This window comes from Mobula birostris, chromosome 3 (genome assembly GCF_030028105.1).
Source record: "Mobula birostris isolate sMobBir1 chromosome 3, sMobBir1.hap1, whole genome shotgun sequence".
NCBI classification, from domain to species: Eukaryota; Metazoa; Chordata; class Chondrichthyes; order Myliobatiformes; family Myliobatidae; genus Mobula; species Mobula birostris.
Window position 1 is genome coordinate 92,766,036 of NC_092372.1, and position 16,076 is coordinate 92,782,111.

The 16,076-nt window shown below is 42.6% G+C and overlaps 1 protein-coding gene across 1 annotated transcript in view; it reads left to right on the plus strand.

Moving 5' to 3' along the window:
* The first annotated feature begins 1,960 nt into the window (after positions 1-1,960).
* LOC140195684 (collagen alpha-1(XXV) chain-like) overlaps positions 1,961-16,076 on the plus strand; it is a 518,311-nt gene continuing 504,195 nt past the window's right edge. The window contains exons 1-2 of the mRNA XM_072254398.1: positions 1,961-2,572; positions 2,949-3,018. Coding sequence (XP_072110499.1) covers positions 2,267-2,572; positions 2,949-3,018 — 376 coding nt within the window. The 5' untranslated portion in view covers positions 1,961-2,266. The remainder of the gene's footprint in view (positions 2,573-2,948; positions 3,019-16,076) is intronic.

Consider the following 16,076-nt stretch of genomic DNA (forward strand, 5'->3'; position numbering starts at 1 on the left):
TTCAGGGAGTGCTGCCTCAAAAAAGGTGTTGTCCATCATTACGGGCCCCCACCACCCAGGATGTGCCCTCTTCTCATTGTTACCATCAGGATGGAGGTACACATTCAATGATTCAGGAACAGCTTCTTCCCCTCTGCCATCCGATTTCTACATGGTCATTGAACCCATGAACACTACCTCACTACTTTTTTCTGTTTTTGCACTACTTATTTAATTTAACTATTTAATATATAAACTTACTGTAATTCACAAGTTTTTGTAATATTAAGCCTGACTCTGATTCACATACATCAGTAAATGAATCAACAATTATTTGGAAGCTAAATCTCTGAATATGTACATATTCAGTGTCAAATACATTCTGCAGTTACATGACGAGATTTGGGTTTCCTTAATCCTGGAGTGGAGGTGATGTAGGTTGGGCACTTTCTCATTTGTTCCTGTGTGTTAGCTCCACTCCAATAGGAAGTTTGTTAAAAGTGAGGTGCAGTATTGCCATACAGGTCAAGACCACTATGCAGCCTTATTTAACATCAGTCTACTCCAAGATGGGCCCTATTGTTAGGATCACAGCTTGCATGTCACGAAGCAAGCATATGAGTGAGATGGGTCTCTTCAAGAGCTGAATTTGAGCATGATGTTCCACAGTCTCTCCTGATTGATATAGTCAATGGCTTTGGTGAGGTTGAGAAAGTCCATATAGAGTGTCCAGTTCTACTTTCTACATTTTGTGGAGTTGTCACACCAAACTGCCTCTAGATATATTGAGGACAACCACAATTCTCATTTCACAATTCACAATTCACAATTCTCCAAATCCACTGTAAAGCAGAGCAAACCAATCCCAGTGTCCTTCCCAGGACTACCATCCTCAATGTTACTCAGCACCGACCCGACGCCCATGTCATTCACAGGCCCGGCTCCAGACTCTGGAAACGGTAACTTTACTCTGACCGCTTTCACAGCAAGAGATTTCCCAGTGCACGAGAGAAAAGAGTCGAGAATTTTGGAAATAAGCAATATGCCATTGACCTGTGGGAATCCCTGGCCCATTACCTGCTTAGAGAAGGGCATTCCGATTGTGATTGAGTACATTTACGTTGTATTATGAGAACATAGCGATCTCCTCAGCAGCCTTGAAATGACGGAATGTGCGCACCTCCTCACAAACTGCCCAGGGAGGTAGGAGCCTCTTGGCCCACCCATCAGTCTCATCACCACCCCCGAAAAAAAACCAGGAAGCCAGCGTGTAAAATAAGCACGTGGGTCGCCCTCGGCAGGTCCGGCAGCATGCGCGGGAAAAGAAGCAGAAGTTAGTGTTTCGGGCCGAAACCCTTTCATTAGAATTGAAATGGCAACAGATCCCCCCGCCCCACCCCAGGAGGAATGGAGGAGAGGGTTTTCGCTAACCCACGCTAGCTGCTTGCTAAAAAAGGTGCTTATTCTATTGTTTAATGATAGACTACCTGTGGTCTAACTTGGTCCAGTCAGTCTGTGCGTGGTCTTTTATTGAGGCAGGAGTGGGATGCGGGTGATCTAGGTCAAATCTTGCCCCCGTCTTTGGCGCGTTTCTGTCGGGGTACATTCAGTGCCCACCGCCAGTTCCCACCAGCCGGTATTTTAGCTTCCGCGCTTGTAAATCTGACCAAATGCCGGATTTAACTTTAAATGCTGCCACCCACTAAAAGTCGTCCACGCGAATATCTCGAGCTTTGCCCCCGAGCCCGAGTTTGCGGTGGGGCGGGTTGCTGTCAGATCCGGGGAGCACGGTACGGGGCGCTGCTCCCCGCACCGGCCGGCCGTGCCGGGGAGGTTCTGCCTGAATATCTAAACACAATTATGTTAATCAGCCTGCGGCTGCGATCTAGAGCCGTATTTACCGTCTGCGGTCGGTACGCGGCAAACTAGTCCAGAATATTGAATCGCTGGCAAGACGCAGGCAGAGAGAGAGAGCGAGAGAGAGAGAGCGAGGAGCGAGGCAGGAGCCGATCACACCATCCTCACTCAGTTACCGGAGTCACAGGTAGAAGCGGCCACAGCAACAGGTCCATTCACTGAAGCTGGCCAGACTAGGGGAACAGAAAAAGCCCCCATTGGAGAGACTGGGCGAGGGAGAGAGAGAGAGAAACAGAGAGATCTCTCCATATATATTGTGAATTATTGCATTGTCCAGTTGCCACGGAGGATTTATCGGTGTTGATTTCACCCCGACTGCACTCACTGGGGCTTGGTGCTTGGAGAATTGGCTTGCGGTGGAGACCCCAGCATGCCGAAAGCGTCCACGGAGCGGAGTCCCAAGCGTCAGGTTGAAGGAGCCGGGGTGGCTCGGAGCCTGGCGCCGCCGGGGGTCAGGGGCTGCTGGTCCCTCTCCAACGCCCTGTGGTCCGTGCTGTCGCTGGGCTCGGTGGCTTTCTGCATCTGCCTCAGCGTCAAAACTTCGCAGCTGGAAGAGCGGATCCTCGACCTGGAGAATGTGAAGGGGGCTGCCTTGCTGCCTCCCCACGACGCCGGGTCGGCGGCCGATCGGATGCGGGTGCTCGTCCAGGAAAAGGTGGAGCACCTCCTGAGCCAGGTAGCGGACAGATCCCGGCGGCCGATCCCCTGTCCGAGTCCCAGGACCGCCCAGCGCGGCTGCTACCGTGCATCGCTCCTGGTCGCTTGCAGAATGTCCTAGTGTTAACCGAACGGACAATGCCGATTTTAGACCCCGTCGGTGAACTGACAAGAGTGGGGAGAGTGTTGCACACCTCTCGCTTGTACTTGTAATTTGCTCGGCAGTTTGACTGCACTTCGCTGCTGTACCACATTGCCCTGCCGTTTTAGGGGGCCCGTTCCTGGTCCTGGCACACTTCTAAACCCGGTGTGCCGCCTTGCTCCCGAACACCTCAAAGAAGACCCCGCCGATCAAGTTGCTGAAAGATGTTACATTGTCCCTTCTCTTCCAGCAGAAATTCCACGAAGACGCAGCGAAACGGAGAACTGTGAGAGAGGCACCAACTGAGTGCAACTGCCCCGCAGGTAGGTACATTTTGCCGCTGCTACCTGTTGTGACTCACGGAAAGCAGATATTTAACTGTGAAACATTGCTGCCGGCATCAGCGCACGGACTCATAACGCAGCCGCACTTCCCTGCCCTTAAATTGCACCGGGAATTTAACTGAAAGAGGCGAAACTCATGGGGATTATTTTGTCAGTGGTGATCTGAGGTTGCTACTAATATATTAAGAGTAGATATTTCCAGGATTTGGTGCTGCGAATAGAGAGAGCCAAAATAGCGCTCAGAGCCAGTCGGACTGAAATGCTTTATTATTCCGCGACTGTCCATATTCCGCACCATTTACTAATCTGTCCATGGTGTCCTCATCCTCTCCCACCCTCCGAAGTAGAAATCAGACTTTCTCCCACCCTGGTGATTTGACAGTGTGTGGCCCATTATCTGTGCCTCGGAGGTGCCGGGGAGAAAGGACCATCAACATTGCCTGGATCATATCAGGCATCTTTGGGAACTGCTGTCTTCTGTTTTCACTCTGCAAACATCAAATCCATCATCCTCGATTTCCCCCGATGTAAGCCTTCCCTGTAAACCCTTCCACGCCCCCAGCAACTGTTACTGTTTCTAGTCCATTATCTTCCTGCTTTAGTGGGTTGACTCCCGTTACAAACAAACCCTTATCTTGAATACGAGGCCAACTTAATAGTCATTAGACTTCATTAAGTTGACTATCCAACTTTCCTTGTTTGTTCTGATATTGTTCTTGGAGTTTTCTTTCTCCACTCTTCCATCAGTCGCATGGACCACCTCACCTCCAGGCACGTCACCACTTGTTTAAAAAAATTATCGTTTTGGAAATTATTCACCTCAAACGTCCACTTATCCATGGTATTCTTTTCTGCAACTTCAAGGTGGGACCTCTCCATGCAGGGGTATGGGCGAAGAATGTCTGACAATGACACCCTTCCATAATATTAAATTCAAAGTTCACCATTCATACATATGGTCATTCCTATGAATGGGAGAAGTATTTTTCTCCCTCCTCTTTTTGTATATATTTTTCTCTGATCAGTTCTGTATTGTTAGTGACCTTTGTTACAATACTGTGGGGGTGTGGTTACCACGTCGAGTGACTTTTGCGCATTTACACCACCATCCACCAACTGTATATAAAGACCTTGCTTCGTAAATCTGCTTTAAGCTTTTCCCTCTCACTTTACATCTACGTCTCTAGTATTTGATATTTCCACTCTGAGAAAAAGAACTACCCTCTCTGACCCTCTAATAATTTTGTATACTTCGACCAGGTTTCCCCTTCAATACTCCAAAGAAAACAATCCAATTTTGTCCAACATCTCCTTTTAGCTAATACTCCCTAATCCAGGCAACACCCAGTGTGCCTTCTACAAATTCCTGCAAAGCCTCCACATCCTCTCTGCAGACGGGCAACCAGAGCTGCATATAACACTCTAAATGTGGCCCAAGCAATGTTATATTCAGCTGCTGCATGACTTACAACTTTTATACTCAGCGTAATCAAGGCAAGTATCCTGTATGCCATCTTTATCGTGTCCCCATTTGTGTTGCCACTTTCATGAGCCACAAACTTGTACTGCAACATCCTTAGGGTCCTGCTACATACTGTACACTTCCCTCTTGCATATAACCTTTCAAAATGCATTATCTACACTTGTCAGGGTGAAGCTCCATCCGCCATTTCTCCATCCATATTTCCAACTGATCCCTATCCTGCTGTACCATATGACAACCTTCCTCATGATCCAGCCCTCTACCAATTTTTGTATCACCTTCAAACTTGCTAATTAGACCAGCTACACTTTCATCCAAATCATAAGTATATATTACGAACACAATGTCCCCAGCCCTGATCCTTGCAGAAAGCCACTGGTCACATATCTCCAGTCAGAAGCACAGCCCTCTATCACTGTCCCCTGCTTTCAATGACCTAGCCAATTCTGGATCCAGTTCACTGTGCCAACAGAGATCTTGAAAAATGTTCAGTGTCCATATACACAGCACTCATACTGTAGCTCAACTCTTGCCAATCATCATTGACACTTCCTGAAAAAGCTCCGTTAAATTTGTGAGACGGGACTTACCTTGTACAAAGCCATTCGAAACATTCCAATTATGATTTTCCAAAGGTACTTATATCATTTCCTGAGAATCTTCTCCAATAATTTCCTTATCACTGATGTAACAAATCTCAAGCTCAGGAGTCACTAATGTAAGGCTTTTGGCTCTTTGAAGTAACAGAACATGCCATCTCTTAATCACCCACCCTTTTCTGCTCCTGTCCAGTTGAGTGGGAATGCCTTAACCTGACTCCACTCTCATCCATCCACTTAGAACCAGACTGCAATGGCTTGTCTTTCATCCCCAAACTCTCCCTTGCTAACCTTTACTTGTTCCTTCAGATTTGCTGGCAACATGCAGCCCTACCCCTCCACCACCTCTCTCATACCCTCCATCACCTGACATTTCATTGTGGATGAACTCCATTTTGTTCAAGTAAGACAAGGAGGGACCAAGCTGATTGTGATTCTGGTGACAAGCTTTCTTCCTTCATCTTCATTTCCATTGACCATCTTCTATTCTGCTTATTGACAAATGTGAAATTAAACAGTTCATATCATTTGCAATTTGGTCTCGAAATAAGTCTCCAACTCCACATTCTGATCACGGACTTCCACCTTCAGTATATCACCATAATTTTAGCAAATGACCACTGCCTGCTGTTGGAATTCTGGTTCATGTGTCTTATCTCCAGAATGAACTATTTTAATGTATCACCAGTTACCCATAATTTTATACACCCAAGGTTTATTTGCCTGCACCAGTCACCCATCACTGTGTTTTACATTAGTCTCTACTCTGCATTTTAAAATTCACCTCCTCAGGATCAAATTTATGAATGGTCCTGGATCATCTGCATATCTTTCTCCTTTCCAGGCCTCTATCTTCCATGAAGTGTTCTCTATCACCTCTTTCACGTCCTCCAGCTCCTTTGCCCCACTTTTGGCTGTCAGCTGTCTAGACCCTAAGCATTGATCTACTCCACTCCATCGTCTCTCTCTTGATCTTTCCTTGTCTGAGCACACTGCTGTGAAATGCACAAGTTTTGCTATGGAGAAGGCATGACTACTAGTGCAGACTGAAACTTTAAAAAGAGATTATCACTAATACTGGTGTAAAACTGTTTGTCTTCACGAAGAGTCAAGCTATTGACTGTGCATGTTGGAAATCCAGTTGCAGAAGAGCTTCAGACTAGTGGTTGTTTGAAATCCACATCTGTATCAACAGTTCCCACTGAGATCCCCTGTCAGCTGCACAAAAATGGGGAACTTCCCCTTAACTGAATTATTACTGAAAATTTGTGTGTGGGACATTCAGGATGAAGTAGTAAATTGGATTCAGCATTGGCTTCGTGGGAGAAGCCAGAGAGTGGTAGTAGATGGTTGCCTCTCTGACTGGAGACCTGTGACTAGTGGTGTGCTGTGGGGTTCAGAGCTGGGTCCGTTGCTGTTTGTCATCTACTGAATATTAATAATTTTGGATAATAATGTGGGAAATTTGTAGATGACACCAAGACTGGAGGCAAAGTGGACAGTGAGGAAAGCCATCAAAGCTTGCAGTGGCATCTGGACCAGCTGGGAAAATGAGCTGAAACACGACAGATGGAATTTAATGCAGACCAGTGTGAAGTGTTGCACAAACCAGGGTAGGACGTACACAGAGAATGGCAGGGCACTGAGGAGCATGGTGGAACAGAGGGATCTGGGAATATAGATTCCTTGAAAGTGCTTTTACAGGAAGACAGGGTCATAAAGAGAGCTTTTGGCAATTTGGCATTCAGAAGTCAGAGTACTGAGTGCAGGAGTTGGGATGTTATGTGGAAGATTTTTTATGACATTGGCACAGCCAAAAATGGAGTGTTACAAGCAATTCTGGTCACCTATCTACAGGAGCGATATCAATAGAGGATTGAAAGAGTGCAGGGAAAGTTTACAAGGGTGTTGCTGACCCTTGAGGAATTGAATTATAGGGAACGGTTGAATGGAATATGACTTTCTTTCCTGCAACACAGGAGAATGAGTGGAGATTTGATTGTGGTATACAAAATTATGAGAGGCATAGATAGCGTAAACACAAGCTCGCTTTTTCCACTGAGGTTGGGTAAAACTAGAAGCAGAGGTTGTAGGTTAGGAGTGAAAGGTGAAATATTTAAAAGGGAATTGAGGGAGATTTTGTTTACTCGGAGGGTGGTGGGTGTGGAACAAGCTGCCAGCAGAAGTAATGGATGCAGGATTGGTTTAAACATTTAAGAGAAGTTTGGATAAGTCCATGGATTACCGAGTTCTGAAGGGCTATGGTCTAGATGGGGATGGTACTAGGCAGATTAACAGAATGACACAGACTAGATGGGGCAAAGGACCCACTTCTGTGCTGTACTGCTCCAATACTTAATAATTATGTTCTTTTGAAAAAGAATTACTAACAATTAATAGATGATAGATTTAGTGGATATTGTGAGGCCACTGGAAAACGGGATCATGAATTCTGTCAATTTTTATGAAAAGGTATCTTAGACTGCTTGTAATTATTATGTTAATTTTCTGCATTTTTTATGTTTGATTTGAAATACTTTTTAACTTGTATTTTTGTCTTGTTATGTTGCGGAGAATGCCTTCTTTTTTTTTCATCTCTGAAACATATTTGCGTATAATCCTGCCTAAACAAGCCATCATCTTTTCTGTTCCTTCACTATGTCATTTCTGCCTATTACTGTAAAAAAAAGCTATTCTGAAACCTCCCCAGGGTAAAAAAGAAGTTAAATAAATGATTTATGCTCAGAATACAGAAGGGTATGATTAGGTCAACAAGTGATTTGTAGCTCGTCAGATATATTCAGAAAGAACATAATGGTGCCCCAAGGGACTTTTGTACATTATTGGAATAGGGCATCAGAATCGTGCCTGCCACATTGCTTGCTTTGATTATGGGGCAAACTTAAGGAATATTCTGGCCAGATCTGAACATGTAAAAACACTTTTGCTTTCAGTCATGGACACAATGTGCATTTCATATTCCTCTGATCTCAGTGATTCAATCCAGTATTTTTAAGTTTTTATCAATCCCTTTTATGTATCCCAGGTACTATGGTATACATTTAGATATGTCGAGTTATATAGCATAGAAACAGGGCTTTCAGCTTAACTCATCCATCATGACCAAGATTCCCCAGGAGTTAGTCCTATTTACTTCTGTCTGGCCCATAGCCGTTCTTATACATGTACCAGTCCAATTTTTAAAAAAATGCTGTAATTGTACCTGGAGTGTCGGGGTGGAGATACGTCTCTACAAAAGGAGGTGTAACACGCTCCTTTACTCCGCTAGCCTGCAGGTCACCCTTGGGCAAGGTGTAGCACCTGCTTAGCCCTACCACCCAATCAGGGTCACGTGGTGGACGGCCGTTCGAGCAGCTGGAGCAGATCACAAGTCCTGGTTGTGCGACCGCTGACACCAGGCCGACAGCCTCTGAAGAGTATTGATAATGGCTGGGGTCACCCGTCTTGTAAAGGCATTGCCCAGAAGAAGTCAATGGCAAACCAGTTCTGTAGAAAAGTTTGCCAAAATCATCTGTCGTCATGGAAGGACCACAATCGCCCATGTCATGCGACCCGACACATAAACAACGAACAAACAAATTGTGCCTGCCTCCAGCACTAACTCTGGCAGCTCAATGCTTATACTCACCTCCCTCTGTGTGAATATTAGCCCCCCACCCCGTGCCCCCTTTAAATCTTTCTCTTCTCACTTTAAACCTTTGTCCTCTAACTTTATACTCATCTACCCTGGGGAAAAACCAGTGGCAATACATCTGAACTATGCCCTCACCATTTTAAAAACCTTCTTAGTATCTGTATTGTTTTTCATAGATCATACCTTTAGTTTCATTTAATTATATTTGTTTTGTCAAGTCACTGAAGAAGAGCACAATTACCTTTCCTATCATATATTTGTGGTATATTCATTGTCCTTCTATGCTACAAGTCAGGTGCCTTTATTAAAAAGCCGACCACTTAACCGCAGCAGTGGAAGAAAATTTTTTTCCAAATGATTACTTTTACTTACTACAGGCTCTCAACTTACAGAGGAAGATTTCATTTCAGATCAAGTTGTGTCCAATCAAATGCAAAATTTTATTGTTTACACTTCACTCAAGGTCTACCTTATTCATACATCAAGCAATGTCAGATTATCAGCATGGTTCTGCAGAGCAGCTCACTTGTTTTTAGTGATAAGTGAGCAGGAAGTAAAATTTAAATCATGCTTCACAGACAGATATTTGGAAAGTTGATATAACAATTGTCTACGCAGTTATATTAATGTATATAAGGAAATGGAAAGTAATAACAGTAAGGGATAAAAAATAAGGATTATCAAACTTCTTTTAAGTTACTGACTGTTGGCATCAGTCTATGAAACATAGAAAACCTACAGCGCAATACAGGCCCTTCGGCCGACAATGCTGTGCCAAACATGTACTTACTTTAGAAATTACCTCGGGTTACCGATAGCCCTCTATTCTCCCAAGCTCCATGTACCTATCCAAGAGTCTCTTGAAAGACCCTATCGTATCCGCCTCCACCACTGTTGCCGGCAGCCCATTCCACGCACTCACCACTTTCTGCATAAAAAACTTAACCTTGACATCTCTTCTGTACCTGCTTCCAAGCACCTTAAAACTGTGCCCTCTCATGCTAGCCATTTCAGCCCTGGGAAAAAGCCTCTGACTATCCACACAAACAATGCGTCTCATCATCTTATACACCTTGATCAGGTCACCTCTCATCCTCCATCGCTCCAAGGAGAAAAGGCCAAGTTCACTCAACCTATTCTCATAAAGCATACTCCCCAATCCAGGCAACATCCTTGTAAATCTCCTCTGCACCCTTTCTATCATTTCGACATCCTTCCTGTAGTGAGGTGACCAGAACTGAGCACAGTACTCCAAGTTGGGTCTGACCAGGGTCCTGAATGGAGAGTGTATTTCTATTCCTCTGTTTCACAATGACATAATATAACACTGGTATTCACAGCTGATAAAGTGAAAAAAGCAGAAACATTGACCAATCTACTTTGTGCTAGATTGCATGAAGATTTTATGAATAAATAGTCTTCTACTCAGCTGAAACGTTAAATGTTGATATTGACATCACTTTGCTACCAGATACAAACAAATTAGGAATGGGCATTAAGGAGGCTATCATATTTCTGCAGCCAGAATTAGGTAATTTTGTAGTAATGACTGTACAGGAAATTTAAAATAAATCATTTTTGCTGAATAGCCTGTAATTACCCACAGAATTAATGCTAGTTCTGTTTTGCTAGCCATCAGTTATGAGGGGCTCTTTGCAAAATGGTTTAGAGCCATCTTTAGAAATTGCCTACAGTAATGACTTGTCTGTTGGAGCCTGGTGATTGATGTGTTTCTCTGCAATCAGGACTGCATGGGGTCTGCAAGGTAGATGCTTATTAAGACCGTGTTGCCAATTAAAATAAACATTATATATTCACTTGAAACTTTGATGCACGTACTTTCCTGATATGGATGAAATGCATTGCGCTCATTTAAGTCTGTTATAAATCCTGTTCATCAAGGTTTTAAAGTTTAAAATCAATGAAACCCTATGAGCAGCATTGAATCAGTGCATTGTTTGATACTGTGTAGAACTGTGCCTAAAGAACTTTATGCAGTTCTTAGCTTACACATTGGATTGTTCAGATAATATATTTTAATGTGTAAATGAAGGATGTTTTCAACTCATATTTTAATGAAAACAACACAGAGACTTGTTAATTTTACTACAAGAACACTGCTCTGTCCATTTATCAATTCTGTGGATTAAATGATTGTTAAGCTGACAACAAGATTGTAATGAATCGCTGAATCATTGTCACTGCATAAAAAGTCTTGGTTAATTTTGAATGTGTGTTAGTAAATCAGAAGTCAAATTTCCACTTGATCCCTCAATTGCGGAATCCAGTCTTCATCTGTTTACTTCTTTACCATGTTGCTTAACAAAACCAGTTGATTTACCAGGTTAGGAATTTACATCCAGGAACAGCATTCATTCATTCATTGGTATTTGTGAGTGTTCACTTGCTGGAGCATCGCAACTGTTGGATGCAACATGAGGGTTGCTAATGTTCTGATTTGCTGCATGGCTGAGCAGGTGTAACTATATGTACTTTATCTGGGAAAATATACTGTTTTATGTGATTAGCACTGTATTTGGCTTCCAGTGATATGATTAAGACATACTCTTTCTTTTAGAATTATACTAATATACAGTAGTTTTTGGTCATCAACCTATCTATATAAATTGGACATCTAAGCTCCCAGGAAGGAAGAGATGTATATACAGAACACACAATAATAGTTATTGAATCACAGGTAGTCATGGGGCTGTGTGCTAAGAGTTCCACACTAATAGTTCTAGATTAAATGAGCCTAGCCAGTCTGTGAGCAAGCTAATGTAACTAATGTAAAGGAAGATCCTTGAAGTACATGTTCACAAATCCCCCAAATCAAGTTGGCTATAATGTTAAGAAGGCAAAGAAGATGTGCCTTTTGTTGATCAAGCTTGCAATGATTATACAAGACACTACTTAAAGTAATCTGTATAGTTCTGTTCATCACTCCACAGGTGACATGTGCAGGCACTAGAAAGTCACAGTCCAGGTTTACAAAGATATAACTAGGACTGGAGAGATACAGTTAGGAAGAAAGATTGCTCCAGAGATAACAAATCTGGTCTAGACAAAGGAGAATGAGAGTGTAAAACTATGCGAGATCCAGACAAAACAAACTGTAAAGAACTAATGCCACAAGTAATCTGCCCAAGAACTCCACAGGTCAAGCAGCATCTTTAGGAGGAAAAGAATACTGCAGCAATTCCTTTCTCCCCCCCCCCCCACCCCATAGATAATTGTCAACCAGTTGAGTTGCTGCAGCAGATTGCTTGCTGCTCCACGTTCCAGCATCTGCGTATCTCCAATAAAGAACTCTTTCCTTCAGTGGAGAAGTCAGCAATCAGTGAGCATTGCTTGAAGTTAGTTGATAAAGAAATTAAGGAGACTCAGAAAAACTAGTTCAATTTTTGAGCAGCAGGAGCTGGAGTTCACAGCTTGAAAGGGAGAGAAACCCTTGAACATTTGAAAGGTACCTGGATGAACACATTAACCTGCTGCATTCCTGTTGACCAAAGATGGAATTTAAGTTGAACCTGTGATCTTACACTGTATGGTGCAGTTGTTTGCATTCAAAGTATGAGAAAAATAGATTTGGAGTTAGGAGACACAAGGTGTGACTAATGAATCATTGAAACGAATCATATGCTGGTATCTTCACATTTGCACTGATGGGCTTCTCCCAAGGATCTGGGTCAGTGAGCTACCAGAGGAAAGGTACAATCAGTGTGCACATAGTGAGTGGCAAATATGGTCAGCTGTGCCCTCGTTCCCTCTCCCTCTGCTTCCTCCTGTGCGCAATGCAATACTCTGCTCCCTAGTGGCCAGCTCATTCGATTTGATGAGAAACATGTTTCGAGTATTCCAACACGCTCACACTCAGAGCTGACACGATAAAATCCAAAGTGGTTGATTAATGTTTTTCTTAGGTCGTACTCTGCCATTTTTACCACGTCTCATCTTTATATCACACTAGTTCCAGACAGTGTGCTTGGCTCCTAGTATCCTCTGGATCAACATGGCAATGTTGTTCACATCCTAAAAATCATTAAAAACTAAGCGGAGATCTCTGTTGCTTATTATTGGGGTGTTATGGGGAGAGCTATTCTTTTGACATAAATTTCTGAATCTCTAGAGGAACTCAATGAGTCAGGTAGCATCTGTGGTGAGAAACGAACAGTCCATGTAATCTGGAGTAGCAGAACTGATGCAAGATTTCAACCTGAAATATCAACAGTTCCTTCCTCCCCCACCACACAGATGCTGCTCGGCCTGCTCAGTTCCTCCAGCAACTGCTTTTCTGTTCATCACTAATTGTGCCTGATATATTGAGGTCTACAGTAATTCAATGCCTTGGGTGTGACAATTGTGATCTTCCACCGATACGCCTCATAACGATTGACGTAAGGCCAGTGGTGCAATGGAGTCTGTCCACAAAGTCTGCAACAGACATGCCCAATATCAACTGTTAATGAGCAAATCCCCAACAGCTTTACAAATGCTCTCAAAGGCAGGAATCATACGATAATGGCAGAAGCAAGAATTGAGAGAAATGTCCTTCTGCTGCACCAATGCAGCATAAAATATTTATTATAACCATCTAAGTGGGTTGCCAATTCTATGAGAAGATGTTAGAATATAATACCTTTTGGCTGGCATTGACATTTCAAATTCCATTACCTGTACTTTTGAGAAGTGGTTTTTAACTTTAAGTCAATATAAATCATCAGATAATTTCACCAACGAATGTAATCAGGCAGTGTTACAGAATTGAGATGCAAGAGATTGCAGATGCTGGAATATGGAGCAAAGTTCTCAATGAGTCAGACTGCGTCAGTGGAGGGAAATGGACAGTCAGTGTTTCAGGTTGGGACCCATCAACAGGATGTTTATTCAATGCTACAGAAGGTTTCAAAAATATTTCTTTCAACATTTAAGAATGGCACGTAGCATGGTTTGATTCATGCAGGTGAGAGTGTTTTACTGTAAAGAGGAATAATTTAATGGATGATGAGTTATTGATGGTTAACCCAGCTCTAGAAATATGAAAATATGACTTTTACAAAATTACACTTTCTGATTACATTTGATTCTGAGCACCAAAACTAGTTACAACTTCTTGGAAGAGTCACGGATGGGTGGAATCAGAGGGAGCATGATTTGCACCAACATACTTAAAGTGTTGTGGTCCTTAATGTATTTTCTTGGCTAGCTTTGGTGTAGTACATCGCCAATACATTAATCTGGTCTTGGTTTAATAATGAGTCTGAAATTTATGGCACAACTTTTCCTTAAGCAGACTTTTAGATGTTATAATTGCCCCTGTGGCTATTCATAACGTAAATTCATCTTCTGTTATTCTTGGATGTTGCCTTCTTGAGCCAACCTAGTTGGTGTGGTTTTCGCACTGTTGGGTAAGGAGCCCCAGGGTTTTGCTCTGTCAATGATGAGGAGTTGGCAATACTTTCCAAGTCAGCATGCTATGTGTCTTGAGTGTGAAGTTGTAGGTGGTAACATTTCTAAGTGATGTCATAGGTCTACCTTGTTGCAGAAATTAAGGAGTTCAGTTGTTGCAATGCATTTTGTGAGTGGTCAACACTGCAGCCTTTGAGTGCCAGTGTTGGACTGAGTGAATGTTTAAAGCTGTGTATTCTAACAAGCACATTATTTACTAGTTTATGAAGCGGAGCTACTTGATAGATATTGGACGTCTTCTCATCTAGATAAATGGAGAGTATTAGATTGCTCTACAGATTTATGCCTTGAAAATAGTGGCAAGGCTCTGACGAGTCATGATGAAGTTGAGTGGAAGGTCACTTCTCATCTTTAAAGGTACCGTGTTTCCATCAACACAGCTCAGCCAGCCTGTTTAGGCCTGTTAAAGTTTTAGCTGATGGTGACCCAGGGCTGTTGATGGTGGTGATGAGAATGGTAAACTGAAGAGGAATAACTCTCTAACTTTGGAAATGGTCATTCCCTGGTTTGGGATTCAAATGATGGTTCAGTAACCTGGTTGGCTGAAATTCAGTAGTTATGTTGGCATGCTAGATGGATCCTGATGATGTTTTCATTTGATCATGTTCGTGACCTCTGCATCCATGTCTTAAACCACATTACTCATGTCAAACTTAAAACAGCCTCTTCCCAATTAAAAACCTCCCGAAACCAGATGAGAAGAGAGCCCACTTTTGTTCCTTCCTTTCTCCTTCTCTCTGTCCCTCCTTTCTTTCTTTTTTCTTCTTCTTTTCCTCATTCCTTCCTTCTTCGCTTCACCTCAAAAGACAGGTTGTCCAGGCTATGATCTGACAATCAGGATGCTTGCAGATTGCTGTGTGCAAAAATCTTTGCCTGGAAGCTCCTGTGGAATTTGCAGTTGCAAGCATCTCTCTTGCAAGAAGTATGGGGTTGGTTTTAATCCTTGCTGTCTTACTGGATGTGGTGTTTACCACAACTAGGGCTGAACCCCAATGTGGAAAAAAGGTGAGTAATAGCCTTGCTGCTAAATTCATTATAATGAGCTGGCAACACAGATTTCATGCATTGGTTGCAATGGGTCAAGGTGTCTTGGTTAGGGTTAGTCACAATATAACCTCTGCACTTACTTCGTGGTTTATGCATTTTGACCCTGATAATACCCTTGCATTCTCAGTTTGTGAATAAGCACTTTGTTATATGATTAAGTTTTCCCACCTAATTACTTGCAGAGAAAGAACAGGGTAGGCTAATGAGATGATTCCATGATTTCCATATCCCATAACCTTCAGGTGCTTAATTACGACTCAAAAAGTGGCTCCATAGAAAGCAGCAGATCTGTGCAAGGCCACAGTAAAGCCAAAAACATTGCAACTTGGGTTTAACTCATGCAGTGGAATGTATGATTTCATCTTCTAGAGCTGACTAACCAGACCTTTCCCCTTTCTTTGAATTTCCACAAACCTCCTTTGTAGTTAACTGTGTTCTGTTGGGCTATATACCATACTGTTCTATCTATAGTACCATGGTGCTATACTACCATATATCATTATTGTCCAGTAACACTACGAGTCTGTTTCTTTTGTTTTAGAGCACATTTTGAGATCACTGTTGTAGGACTGTGTAGGAAAATTATGAACAATCATTAGAGAAAGTAACAAATTTATGGCATATTTAACAAGAAATGTATTATAATAAAGAATATAAAAACATTTACAAGCTAATGCAATAACTTTGATTTATCCCCAAATTTCTCTTACTTTTCTATTGTAACAGGATATAGTTGGCAAATGATTATTGATTGTCTAAATACCACAGTTCATTCATGTGATTT